This window comes from Oncorhynchus gorbuscha, linkage group LG01 (genome assembly GCF_021184085.1).
Source record: "Oncorhynchus gorbuscha isolate QuinsamMale2020 ecotype Even-year linkage group LG01, OgorEven_v1.0, whole genome shotgun sequence".
NCBI classification, from domain to species: Eukaryota; Metazoa; Chordata; class Actinopteri; order Salmoniformes; family Salmonidae; genus Oncorhynchus; species Oncorhynchus gorbuscha.
The window spans coordinates 94,234,452-94,249,372 of NC_060173.1; the positions used below are offsets into that span (position 1 = coordinate 94,234,452).

The 14,921-nt window shown below is 45.6% G+C and overlaps 1 protein-coding gene across 1 annotated transcript; it reads right to left on the reverse strand.

Moving 5' to 3' along the window:
- Window positions 1–11,953: 11,953 nt before the first annotated feature.
- Window positions 11,954–13,577, reverse strand: LOC124025629 (BTB/POZ domain-containing protein KCTD4-like). The gene is given in 2 exon segments (XM_046339000.1): window positions 11,954–13,299; window positions 13,301–13,577. Coding segments are annotated over 2 exon segments (771 nt in total). The 5' UTR covers window positions 13,415–13,577; the 3' UTR covers window positions 11,954–12,642.
- Window positions 13,578–14,921: the final 1,344 nt, after the last annotated feature.

The window sequence follows — 14,921 nt, forward strand, 5'->3', positions numbered from 1 at the left end:
CAATCAGACGATTGGTCGCATACTACGCAGCCTTTCTTTTAGAAACCCTGCGTCTTGGGCAGAACAGCTCCCCTGGGCAGAATACGCTCACAACTCGCTTCCTTCGTCTGCTACCGGGTTATCTCCGTTTCAGAGTAGTCTGGGTTACCAGCCTCCTCTGTTCTCATCCCAGCTTGCCGAGTCCAGCGTTCCCTCCGCTCAAGCGTTTGTCCAACGTTGTGAGCGCACCTGGAGGAGGGTGAGGTCTGCACTTTGCCGTTACAGGGCACAGACTGTGAGAGCCGCCAATAAACGTAGGATTAAGAGTCCTAAGTATTGTTGCGGCCAGAGAGTGTGGCCTTCCACTCGAAACCTTCACCTTACGACAGCTTCTCGTAAGTTGACTCCGCGGTTCATTGGTCCGTTCCGTGTCTCCCAGGTCGTCAATCCTGTCGCTGTACGACTGCTTCTTCCGCGACATCTTCGTCGCGTCCATCCTGTCTTCCATGTCTCCTGTGTCAAGCCCTTTCTTCGCACCTCCGTTCGTCTCCCCCCCCCCCTTGTCGAGAGCGCACCTATTTACAAGGTACGTAGGATCATGGACATGCGTTCTCGGGGACGGGGTCACCAATACTTAGTGGATTGGGAGGGTTACGGTCCTGAGGAGAGGAGTTGGGTTCCGTCTCGGGACGTGCTGGACCGTTCGCTGATTGATGATTTCCTCCGTTGCCGCCAGGATTCCTCCTCGAGTGCGCCAGGAGGCGCTCGGTGAGTGGGGGGGTACTGTCATGTTTTGTCTTATATTGTCTTGTCATTTTGCTTTCCCTTCTGTTCGTTTTCCCCCTGCTGGTCTTATTAGGTTCGTTCCCTTTTTTCTCTCTCCCTCCCTCTCTCTCTCTCTCTATCGTTCCGTTCCTGCTCCCAGCTGTTCCTATTCCCCTAATCAATCATCTAATCTTTTCACACCTGTTCCGTATCTTGCCCTCTGATTAGAGTCCCTATTTCTCCCCTTGTCTTCCGTTTCTGTCCTGTCGGATCCTTGTATATTGTTCGCCGTGCTGTGTCTTTGTCTCGCCCTGTCGTGTCTTGTTTCCCTCAGATGCTGCGTGTGAGCAGGTGTCTGAGTCTGCTACGGTCGGTGCCTTCCCGAGGCAACCTACAGTTTATGGTCGAGTCTCCAGTCTGTCCTCGTCACTACGAGTGGAATTTAGTTTTTTATGTTTTGTTTTCTGCTCTGATTGTCCAGGAGTATTGCCTATTTCCTTTACTGGAATAAAGACTCTGTTTTCGCCAAGTCGCTTTTGGGTCCTCATTCACCTGCATAACACTCCCCAAATACAGGTGTGCGAAGCTTGCAGCGTCATACCCAAGAATACTCGAGGCTGTAAACACTGCCAAAGGTGATTCAACAAAGTACTGAGTAAAGGGTCTGAATACTTATGTAGGGGTTATTTCAGTTTTTATTTTTAATACATTTGCAAAAAATTTCATAACCTGTTTTTGCTTTGTCATTATGGGGTATTGTGTGTAGATTTATGGGGAAAAACGATTTTATACATTTTAGAATAAGGCTGTAATGTAACTAAATGTGGAAAAAGGGGTCTGAATACTTTCCGAATGCACTGCACCTGCCACAGTGGCGGGTGAACCAAAACATTTGTTTTAGGTCCTGTTAATAAACCATGTTGCAGGTCGTTCCAAAACCACTCACGGCATTTGTTTACACTTTGTTCAGTCATGTTACCTCATTACCTAGCTAGTTTGCTAGCTTGCTAACAACCTGGTTACTTTACCAGTGATCCAAACATTTGGGGGCACAGAAAGAAAGTAAAAGGAATAGCTTCTTTAGAAGATCAATGATCATAACAATGAATGAATGACTGATCTGTTGCATGTCGTCAGAAAGGAAGAGGGGACGTGAGAGGGTTTACTCCACCCACGAAAACAGGGTGTAGGAGCCATGGGGGGACATGCAACCCCCTTCCCCCAATGTAAGCAGCAGGTGAAATCCCCCCCCCTCCCAGATTTCATCGGGGTCTCAAATTATTGGTGCAATTTCTAAATTTGGTTGTGCATCTTAAGTTTTTGCTGTGTCAGTCACTGACAGTCAGTCAATTATCTAACATTTCTTAATTTGGTAAAATAACTGGCTTGACTATCTAAACTTGTAGTAATCATGGTCAAAGTACTGACTGGGGGTCACTCTCACTCAAATATATTAAAAACTGCATAGATTTCTCTCCACACCATGGCAAAATGAGTAGAATTGAATGAAATGTATTTAAATTGCTAAAACTTCTCCCCACCTAATGTCAAAATGTGTCGAACTGCAGCAAACTTGCAACATTTTCTCTACGGCCCATGGCACAATGTGTAGAATTGCAGGAAATTAACAATAAAACAATTTCTCTCTGATGTCAAGGGGGGCACTAAAATGTTTCGTTCGCAAGGTGGACCATATTAACGGACAGTATTCAAAATTGGACAGGACAAGACCAGAGCCTGAACAATTATTACACTTGTGTCAAAACTTGTGTCAAAATCATTTGTAAAAATAGAGAAGAGTAACGGCCCAAGGCAACTGCCCTAAGGGACACCGCACTGTACATATGATGATAGAAAAGCCTCCATTGAAGAACACTCTCTGGGTTCTATTGGATAAATAACTCCCCAACCATGTGATGGCAGGTGATGTAAAGCCATAGCAAGTGAATTTCTTTTTTTCGGTCAATAACATCCTCTAACAATACAGCTCCAACTATCATGTTATTATCCATTTATTGTAACCAATTATCTCCATCAGTTTACTAAGAGTAGGCAACAAACTGATTGGGTGATTTACTGTTTTCAGGCCTTACTTCTGGGGATTGTAGTTTGGCAGTCTGACATTTTGTGATCTGTAGTTCTTGTCGGGGTGGCCATTTTAGTGAGGACAGAGCCCATTTATTAGTTTTGCCCTCACATATCTGCCATTTATCACTCGGTCCCCTTCTTTGCCACACATCTCACTGATGAGTATTTCATGCTTTCTAGAGCCCACTTTACTGCCAACGCCTCTTTCTCAATGACTGAGTAGTGGGTCTTGTTCGGTACCTGCATAAAAAACAGGATGGGGTGTTCCACCCCTTCTACATCTCGGCTCCCAATCCAACCTTTGAAGCATCCGTCTGAACAATGACTGGCGTTCAAATCTGGTACCACCAGCACTGGATTACAGCAGAGAGCCTCCTGTAATGTTCTAAATGTTTTGGTGGCCTTTTCATCCCATTTTTCCATGCTTGGCCCTCTGACTCTAGTCATGTCGGTGAGTGAGGCGACCACTGTGCTATGACTTGGGATGAACTTCCAGTAGTAACCGGTCAACCCTAGGAAGTATCGAACCTGCTTCTTATTTACTCGTTTCGGCCATCCTCTAATTGCCTCCACCTTCCTTAACCCTCTTCCCACGGTGTATCCCAGATAATCGGTTTCCTCTAACCCCACGTAACACTTGGCAGGGTTCGCCATGAGCCCTGCCTTCCTAAGGGTGTTTAGCACTGCCTGTACCAGGAGTAAGTGGGATTCCCAATTTGGGCTGTAGAACCACACGTCATTTAAATAGGCTGTGGAGTAAGCTCGCTGCGGTTTTAGGACCTGGTCCATTAGCCGTTGAAAGGTGGCTGGGGCCCCCGTGTAAGTTGAATGGCATGACAGTGTATTAAAGCAAACCGTCAGGGGTTGCAAATGCTGTCTTGTCTTTGGCTCTGGGGCTCAGAGGAATTTGCCAGTAACGTTTGGCTGGGTCCAGGGTCATAATGTACCGAGCTTTACCAATTTTCTACAACTATTCATATACTCGGGGCATGGGATAGGCATCAAACTTGGAGATTTAATTTACCTTTCCGAAAATCTTTACAAAACTGCAAAGACCGATCGGGCTTGGAGACCATCACAATTGGGCTGAACCACTCACTATGTGACTCTTCGACTACTCCATCTGCCAACATTTTCTCAGACTCTGCTGTAATCGCGGCTCGTTGAGCTTCGGGTACCCAATATGGCCTCATGCTCACTTTTCTCCCTGGTAGGGAAACAATATCATGAGCCATAACCTTAATTTGGCCAGGTACCTCTGAAAACACATCTCTGTTTTTCTGGATCAGGGTCTTTACTTCCTGTACTGGTGCTGGGGACAGAGTAGGTGAAACATGCACTTCGGCTGCCTCCTGAGTGGGCATGGGGTACTTGACAATTAGTGTCTCTCTCGCTTGCTCTCCATGCTTTTAACAGGTTAATGTGATAGATCTGTTCCGGGGGCCGACGACCTGGCTGTGGGATTCAATAATTAACCTATCCTATTCTCTCCAGCACTTCATACGTCCTTTCCATGTGGCTAGTAGTGCTGGTCCCCACGGTAGAATGTAAACTAACACCTTATCTCCCAGTTGAAATTCCCTCAGGGTAGCCTGCAGATTACAAGTGTGCCACTGGTGCTCTTGTGTTTGCCCTGTGCTCTCTGACGATGGCCGTTACTGTGGCTATCCTGTCTTGCATTGCCATGACATGCTCTATAACACTAGTATAAGGGGTGGATTGGTTCTCCAAGGTTTCCCGGGCGACGTCTAAGATTCCCCGGGGGTGCCTCCCTTATACCAGCTCAAAGGGTGAAAACCTTGGGGCTTGGCGAACCTCTCTCTAATGGCAGACATCAGATACGGTAACATGCAATCCCAGTTTTTCCCATCCTTATTGATTACCTTCCTGAGCATTGACTTCAGGGTGTGATTGAATCTCTCACCCAGGCCGTCCGTTTGAGGATGCTAAACCGATGTCATCAACTGCTTCATCTGCCACAACTTACAAAGGTCTGCCATAAGGCGGGACATGAAAGGGGTCCCCTGGTCAGTAAGGATCTCCTTTGGAATCCCTACCCTGGTGAACATGAGCACTAATTCCTTGACAATATTTTTGGAAGCCATCGTCCAAAGGGGAATGGCTTCTGGGTAGCGAGTGGCATAATCTAGGATGACCAGAATGTATTGGTGCCCTCTGGCGAATTTAGCTAGTGGGCCCACTATATCCATTGCTATCCACTCAAATGGCATTTTGATTATGGGAAGTGGCCACTCAAATGGCATTTTGATTATCTCCACAATGGGAACAATGTCAAGCCACCTCAGCCTGAATTTCTGGCCAGTAAAACCTCCTCACACTCCTGTGTCAGGTTTTATCTTCCCCCAGAATAACAGCTGGTCTGTTCTCCGAAGCCAACAACTGTTCCAACTGGTCTCTGTACACCAAAACTTTTTCATGATTAAGGGCACATCATCCTATCAATGTCCATCTACGGGCTCTGGCACCTCTCCATCCCGAATTTGTCAACCATGCCACCTCTGCCTGAATTCCCCACTCTGGCCTGCCCCTTCTTTCTTATCCTCCCTGACTAAAACCTCCTCACACTCCTGTGTCAGGTTTTATCGATACCAAGGTGTCCCCCCAGAATATGCCCATGAGCTAGGTCCAGTACCGTTCTCCGATACCGGGGGGGGGGGACCAACAACTGTTCCACCATGGGAATATTTCCTCTTATGCCTGTTCAGCTGTTCCTGCCATATAATACCGTTCAACCAGTGCCATGAGATGGTCGGCGGAATGTATCTTGTTCTGGCCAACCCATCGGCGAACTTCTCTGGGTAGACCTCGCTCAAACTGGTCGAGTACGATGGCCTCGACGATCTCAGCTGATGAACAGGTCTCTGGTCACAAACAATTTCCGTGCCAGGTGAATCAAGTCGAACATCTGTGTTAGGGGGTTGTCCAGGTCTGTAGGCCCACTGGTGGAAGCGATGTGCCCTCATGGTATCAGTCACTCCCAGTCTAGTCAGAATCTCGTAATCCTGTGCCTCTTTCAACTCCAGGTTGAAATAGGCTGTTTGAGCATCCCGTGCCAGGTATGGTATGCCAGAAGCCCTGCCCATTCTTCTTTTGCCCCCCCCCCTCAAATTTGGCCCCTCTCTCTCTCTCATCCTTTCGAAGGTGGTGAGGTATGCTTCCACATCATCCTGCTTTGTCATTTTTTGAAGAAAATGATTGGCCCACCTCTGGGTATTTGCAGCTGGTAATTGAGCCCCAATTTGGGTTGCTAGCCTTCTCTTAACTCCCAGGTGTTTCTCTCTTGCTCCTCTCTGAGGAGCTGGTTGGTGCGGTTTGGACCTGTAACATGTCCAGATGCATTCGCATTGTTTCCTGATGAGCTATTTGTTGAGCTCTAGTTTCCTCTTGTTGGGCTGCCTCTGCTTGTAACAGTGCCGTTATGGCACCCCCCATACTCATTTTCCTTGAGCAAACTGCACGAAACAAACAATGCCACACACAACAAAAAAATCTGACTCCCCTTTGGAGTGCTAACTGAACACTTTTTTGACGTGACGCAGGAGAGCGTCACCAAAATCACCCCAGAATGAGAGTTATTTTGAACAGGATAGTACCTGTATGTTGGTTTCTCCGTCGTGGTCAAACATAGCAGGGTTCGGTACACAAATCAGGTTCTCTGTAGGTCCAGGTCCAAACGTCAACAGGTAAATCCAAACAGTCCACGTCATACACAGTAAATCCAGCCGATATATATTGCCTCTTTCGCTATGGTTATTTCGCTACAGATCCCCAAGCCCCTTTCTCTCTCTCTTCCTGGTTTGTCCTGACCCCTTATCTGTGGATTGGACCCACCTTCCGAGTGTTCCATTGCCTCTCGGGATTGTAGTTTTGGGCGATCAACCATTTTGTGATCTGTAGTTCTTGTCAGGGTGGACATTTTAGTGGGAGGGCAGAGCCTGTTTTTTAGTTCTGCCCTCACATATCTGCCATTTATCACTCGGCCCCCTTTGCCACAATATAATCAAAACAAGTGAATGTCACAGATCCAACAATGTTGGTATGCACTCTAGTTGGTTGAGTAATCATTTGGGTCATATTACAGGTATTCGTCACAGTTAGACGCTTCCTCTTGAGATGACAGCTAGTTGCTATGCAGTCAATAAATGTTCTGTTCACCCAGAGAATAGACTTCTGTTAACATCACACACACACTATCAAGTATTGCACTCATATTATCCAAATGCTGACCGTTCGCACTTGGTGGCCTATAGTAGCAACCCAGAAGAAGAGGCTTTAGATGAGTCAGGTGAACTTGAAACTGCAACACTTCAACAACATTTGACATAAGATCCTCTCTAAGCTTTACAGGACTATGACTCTTAACATATATAGTACCATAACACCTCCCCTATAGGAATTCCTGTCTTTTCTGTAAATGTTATATCCTTGTAATGCTATTGTTTCAGAGATAGCCAGTATATGAATGTTATCCGTTGTTGGCAAGTTATTGATTTCATTAACCTTATTTCTAAGGTTATATACAGTATTATAATATGGGCTATTCTTAGCCCTTTCCTGGGTAGCTTACTGGAGATGGACAGACATATGGCTATTACAAAAGATATGAAAAATGATATGGCAAATGAGCTTGTCGTTGAGGATGTGTAAGCAATGTCCCCACGCTCTCTGGACGTTTTCATTGCTGGGCTAAGTTCTTTCTGCCGCAGGCGCATAGCTTCAGAGAAGTCCTCATTTAGGAAGATGGCTCTCTCCAGAACAGCCATCTTGTCCTTGAACCTTAGGAACTTGACCACTATTGCCCTGGGTCTGTCACTTGGGCTCATTACAGGTTTTCCAGACTTTGAGCTTTTCCTTGAACATTTTTCTCACTTTCTCCTCAGATTCCATCCAGGTCTCATATGAACTCTCTGGTATGCCATTCACAACAATGTTATTCCCCCTGGATTGTCCCTCCTAGATATTCTGTTTTCCCAGTTATCTGTAATAATATTTCACAGACAGTGCTCATGTCATCTCGCGTGGACTTACAGTTGGTTGTCATCTTGCTGGAAGTCTCTTTCATGACATCCACCTCTCCCTGGGATAACTGCAATCTGTTCTTAAGGTCTTGGACCTCTCTGGTCAGATCGTCCATTCTTTTGTTAGTTGAGTCCACAAGTATTTGGGCAAAGCTCTTGAAGCTATTTTCCAATTTCTGTAACAATTGCTTGTAGACATCTTGTTGTTGATTTAAAAGATCACGCACCTGTGATCCCCATTACTCCAACCTTCTTTAACTTTGGGCAGCATGATGGTAGCAACATAGGCTAATGCTGGTACTCCATGCAGTTCCAGCCAGCACAAATCGCAGGGTCGATTGAAACTGCAGGGATATAAACAGCAAGAATTTAAACAGCCAGAAGCCTGGAACTATATGTAGTGCCAGTCACAAGGGCTAACTGTTTCACATGTAGTGTTCAAACTATCATGGAAGCCTGGCTAGCGCGATAGTGAGCAGCTAGGGTAGCTGCTTTGCCAAGCAGCAGCTCTTCAGACTTTGCGGTTCGGCAGTATCCCGGGACAGATGGTAGTGGTCCCAGCTTACTGAGGCCAACTGCATCGCGGGATCCAAATGAAACAGGTAGGCTAATATATATTTTTTAAATAAATATTTTTTTGTTTGTTTCTGATCACTCTCTCGTTCCGTGTTCAGTGCCCATCCCTGGTCTAGATGATATATTGCATGCATACAAGAGAGAGGCAGCCATGTTGCTATCCATGGACAGACAGGAGGAGGGAGAGTGAGGCCACAAACAGAGTTCATAGACTGATCTATCATATTGTGGATCTACAGTGCATTCAGAAAGTATTCAGACCCCTTGACTTTTTCTTAATTCTGTTACTTTACAGAATGTATTACATTTTTGCAAATATATTAAATGATTAAACAATTTCACATTTACATACGTATTCAGACCCTTTTACTCAGTACTTTGTTAGAGCACCTTTGACATTGATTACATCCTTGAGTCTTTTTGGGTATAACGCTGAAAGCTTGGCAAACCTGTATTTGGGGAGTTTCTCCCATTCTTCTCTGCAGATCCTCTCAACCTCTGTCAGGTTGTATGGGGAGTGTCACTGCAAAGCTATTTTCAGGTCTCTCCAGAGATGTTCGATCGGGTTCAGGTCCGAGCTCTGCCTGGGACACTCAAGAACATTGAGCACCAATGCTCCCAATGACTCATGTTAATTTCAAGCCCTGGCTGCAACAGATGGTTTTTGGGGTGTTTGAGACACAGGCTGAATCGAGGTGGGCGACTCCATATGTGTTAAACACTACAGCTACTGTTTTTCAAGCACAGACTGAGTTAACTTATTTTAGTTCCTAATGTTCTAGTCTCGCACCATCTGTTTCCTTGTGTCAGAAGGGTTCTGGCAGAGATTAATTACAAGATGGTAAAGCAATTAGCACTGGGAGGCAGGGGAATACCAAGTAGCCCAACTCTAAGTCTAAACTAAAGGGAATGTGTCTGGTTAGGCAGAGACACACCATATTATACTCTACCACCTGTGCTCTGTACAACAATGTAATAGAATACTGTGTGTACATACTGATCAACAACAACCCCTTTTGCAGAGTTTTGGAAAATTATACAATGAAATATTCCATATGTTTAGTTTGCTGTCAAATGTAGACATGGCCCAAATTGAAAGTGAAGTAATTGATAGTACTACAAATGTAAAATATTGAGACATGAATTTAAAAAGAGGTCCACCTTGAGGGAAGAGAGCAGCGTTTATTGAATTGCCTTTCTGACCCACTTCTTTAAATATCACCAGTCTCCAAACTCTGGGGAGTAGAAGACACACCAGCACAACTGTCAGTCACTGATCTTTCTCACCAGTGATCACTTCCTATAAGAAATGTTAGATGATAAAAATCATGAAATGGGAAACGAGAGTCTTAGATTAATATAGGAATTCTGATTAAATTCAGATTCTTACATATATGCGTTGTTTTTGACATGACGTAATAACCTGTCTGTTGAGGGTTTGACTGGAAGGACCTGCGCTGAGTTGTTGGGCGCTGATGCATTTTCCAATACAGTAAGCTTACATTACAGTTAATAAGGAAAGTAGAAGTAGTTAACTCTATTATAGTTCTAAGTCTACAGCATTAGTTATTGTCTGTTCTATTACATCCATATGGTAAAATCTTTCTGCCTTAATGAGCTGTCATAATACTGATGCAAATAAATACAGTGCATTCGGAAAGTATTCAGACTTTTTTCACGTTTTGTTACATTACAGCCTTATTCTAAAATTGATTTTAAATCGTTTTTTTCCCTCACCAATCTACATAAAATACCCCATAATGACAAAGCAAAAACAGGTTTTTAGAATTCTTTGCAATTAATTTTTTTTTTAAATGGAAATTTCACAGCAGCGTAGCCTAGTGGTTAGAGCGTTGGAATAGTAACCGGAAGGTTGCGAGTTCAAACCCTCAAGCTGACAAGGTACAAATCTGTCGTTCTGCCCCTGAACAGGCAGTTAACCCACTGTTCCCAGGCCGTCATTGAAAATAAGGATTTACATTTACATTTAAGTCATTTAGCAGACGCTCTTATCCAGAGCGACTTACAAATTGGTGCATTCACATTATGACATCCAGGATGTGTTCTTAACTGACTTGCCTGTTAAATTTATTATTATTATTTTTTTAATTCAGTAAGTATTCAGAGCCTTTACTCTGTACTTTGTTGAAGCACATGGCAGCGAAGACAGCCTAGAGTCTTCTGGGGTATCACGCTACAAGCTTAGTACACCTGTATTTGGGGAGTTTCTCCCATTCTTCTCTGCAGATCCTCTCAAACTCTGTCAGATTGGATGGGGAGAGTCGCTGCACAGCTATTACTAGGTCTCTCCAGAAAGGCCTGAGTGCTGCAGACATGGTTGTCCTTCTGGAAGGTTCTCCCATCTCCACATAGGAACTTTGGAGATCTATTAGAGTGACCATCGGGTTCTTGGTGACCTCCCTGACCAAGGCCCTTCTCCCCCGATTGCTCAGTTTGGCTGGGGGTGTCACGCCCTGACCTTAGAGCCTTTTTATTTCTCTATTTGGTTAGGTCAGGGTGTGATTTCGGTGGGCATTCTAGTTTGTCTGTTTCTTTGTTGGCCAGATATGGTTCCCAATCAGAGGCAGCTGTCTATCGTTGTCTCTGATTGGGAATCATACTTAGGCAGCCTTTTTCCCGCCTGTGTTTGTGGGTAATTATTTATTTTCTGTGTGTGTTTGTGTGCACCACGGTTGCGTCACGTTCGGTTTCTGTTTACCTGTTTTTTGTGAAAGTTTCACTTTATTAAAGATGTGGAACTATATTCACGCTGCGCCGTGGCTCATTTATGACAGAGAGTTTGAATACAGTGAACGTGACAGGGGGGCCAGCTCTAGGAAGAGTCAGGGTGGTTCCAAACGTACTTTATTTAAGAATGATGGAGGCCACTGTGTTCCTGGGGACCTTTAATGCTGCAAACATTGTTTGGTACCCTTCCCCAGATCTGTGCCTCGACACAATCCTGTCTCTGAGCTATACGGATAATTCATTCGACCTCATTGCTTTGTTTTTGCTCTAACATGCACTGTCAACTGTGAGACCTTGTAGAAACAGGTGTGTGCCTTTCCAAATCATATCCAATCAATTGAATTTACCACAGGTGGACTCCAACCAGTTGTAGAAACATCTCAAGGATGATCAATGGAAATAGGATGCAGCTGAGCTCAATTTTGAGTATCATAGCAGTGTCTGAATACTTTTGTAAATAAGGTATTTCAGTTGTAGTTAAAAAAATTCTAAAAACCTGTTTTCGCTTTGTCATTATGGTGTGTTATGTGTAGATTGATGAGGAAAACAATTAATTTAAGCAATTTTAGATTAAGGCTGCAGCATAACACAATGTGGAAAAAGGAAGGGGTCTGAATGCTTTTTGAATGCACTGTATTTCCAAGTCCCCTTGTACTATATAAAAGAATGAACACAAATTCCATGTGTTGTGAAAGAAATATTCCAAACCAATTTCCAGATGCTATATGTCTGTAATATTTAACAAGATAATCATGTAATGACTGACAATATTCATTACTTTTATTGTGTGTAAAACAAAACATTCACATATCCAAATGAACACATTGTCACTTACTCACTCACAGCACAGGTGATCAAACAATCACAAAGTTGGTTTCTGATTTGAAAATCTTCACTGCGCATGCATCATGCTAGATTTGAACCCTTGGGTCTAAACCCTACGTGTATATTTTCTGCAAAGCACACCTTTCATCCAGTCAGGCTATGTGTGAGAAGTTTCTGGAATAATACAATTGTTTTCGTCCAATACTCAGCAACCGTCAGTAGGTCAGTCAGTACGTTCTTCCACTCTACCACCCCCCCAGGATCCAGAAAAAGGCTTGGTCACACAACTAAATATTAGACCACAGCAACTGAACACACACACTGTAATACCTCACTGTGCACACAAAGGCTGGTTTGAAGGTGGAGCAGACAGGATGGAAAAAGCAGCTTGATGCAATCCAGTAGGAGACTGTTCCTCTGAGAGTGTGTGTTCTGTCCTGCAGCAGTTCCAGCCCAGGTGCTAGGGGTCAATCTGGATTCAGACACCTTTCTCCTCCCTCTAGTTCCCCTCTCTACCTGCCTGTTACCTGTCCCATTCTCTTCCCTTCTCTTTCTACCTCCCTGTCCATTCTCTCCCAGATCCCTCTCTCCCATCTTTCCTTCTTCCCCTCTCTTCCCTCTCTTACTTGACAAAGTGCAGTGCCTCTGCGGCCACCACAGATCCCTTGCTGCTGTCCAGAGAGGTGATGATAGAGAAGCCAGCCTTCAGAGCCAGCATCACCGTCTCTAGCTTCAGACACTCCAGAGTACACACGAAGGTACTGTCCTGCTTCAGCACCAGCCTGGAGCCCGGTTCTGACTTGATGAAGTGGCGGAACTGGATCACGTTGGACGACACTTCAAACTCCTCCGGGAAGCCGTCCAGACGGCTCTTTGAGATCTGAACCAGGCGACCTTTGACCTTGTCAATGAAACTGGGGTCACTACAGTACACCTTGAAGCCCTGTGACCTCTCGTCAGTCACCTCCAGGAAGGCGGGCTCCCGCTGTACCGCCCGCAGCTCCTCCCACTCCAAAATGGCCTCCACCAATCCACTGAGGCGGTAGAACTCTGCTTCCCGTCTCAGAAGGCCCGCCTCTCGGAAGTCATCGGGTAGCTGCAGGTCTCCGGTCCGCAAGAAGTTGAGGATGTGTCGGAACACAGGGCCGTCACGGTCGATGAAGGGGTTGCCCATGGAGTCAGTGTGCTGGACGGTCTTTTTGCCGCTGGCCAGCTCCTCCAACACTGACCCCTGGTGGCGGCTGAGGGTGGTGCGGTGCGCGGCATACAGAAAGCCCCCCCACGTTGAGGGTGATGGTGCCTGACGAGGGCTTCTTGATGCTCTTACTGGGCTGCAGCAGGTCCGAGTTGATCTGTCTGAGTTCACTGTCCATCCTTCTGAGGTTCCATTCCATGCCGCTCCCGCTCAACAACCTCACAGTGTCTGTCTGTGTCTGCGCTCCTCAGGATAAGTGTGTGTAGCGTGCAGTAAAAAGTGAGTGTGTGTGTGGGAGCCAATCGGAGAGGTACTGGCATAGAGAGGAGCGCACAGCGCACTGGTAGCAGAATGAGTCTGCCTCTCCCTTTCTCTCCTCCCTCTTACATCCCTCCCTCCCTTTTACCTCTCTCTATTTCTCTCTCTCTCTCTCTCTGCATCTCTGCTGGAGGAAGAGGGGGGCCACCCTCTGTCACAGGGTGGGAGGAGAGGGAGTGTGTGTGCATTGGAGAGAGAGAGAAAGCAATGAGTAGAAAGGGTGGCAGGTGCTCTCCTTTACCGCTCTCTCCTTACTTTCTACACCCCCTCTTTTCTTTTCCCTTTGTCTTGTCCCCTTTCTCTCGTCATCTTCTCTCGTTCCCCCTTTCTCATTCTCCTCCAGCCTCCCTCTTTCTTCTATTTCTCTCTCTAACCATCTCTCTCTCTCTCTCTCTCCCAATCTTAGTAATTAGCCCTCTTTTCTCGCTGATGAAAAAGCTGCCCAGCTGTGCTTCCCCACGTGAGACAACAGGAGGCCCCTGAATACACACACACACACCCTATATGCACACACACAGACACAGGAGGTTGTCGTGGCAGGGAACCTCTCTGCCCAACCCCATCCTAGGAACTTGTTGGTGTAGATAGACTGTAGTTGTGTGAGTATCTCTGCTGTAGAGACTTTCTGCAGTGTGCTTCAAACCATGTTTACAGCTTTGTCCAGGTTGGCATTTACTGGCAGCTTGGTGGGCATTCACTGGCAGCATGGTAGGCACATTCACTGGCAGTGTGATAGAGAGATAGGGATAAGTGGGCAGATTGTGGGTATTTATGTAAATGAGAGTGTATTTACACAAATGCCTGATTTCTCTCAAAGATTGCATGCAGTTGGTTAAGATCTCCCTAAGAGTAAACCCCTCAGTATTATAATATGGGCTATTCTTAGCCATTTCCTGGGTAGCTTACTGGAGATGGACAGACATATGGCTATTACAAAAAAATATGAAAAATGTTTAGCTTATAGTCAATCAATCAGGTGCTTGTGAATGTCGGTTGGCGTGTGTGTGTGTGTGTGTGTGTGTGTGTGTGTGTGTGTGTGTGTGTGTGTGTGTGTGTGTGCGTGCGTGCGTGCGTGCGTGCGTGCGTGCGTGCGTGCGTGCGTGCGTGCGTGTGTGTGCCTAATTACTGGTGAATGCAGGCAGGGTCTGAGCCTGCAGGGTCTTTGATTAGTCCACATCTTCCTGTATCCACCCACAGCCTCGGGAGTTGACTGGAAGGTAATTAGGTCTAAACTGAGGGTAATGTCTCTTACTGCTCTGTAAGGAAGAGAGGCTTGTGATGTGTATAAAGGACTTGTGTATTATTATGGTGAGTCATAGACTCATATTGTTAGCCTCCTGAAAATGGCGCAAGGAGCTTAAATCAATACTGTATAATACAGCACAATA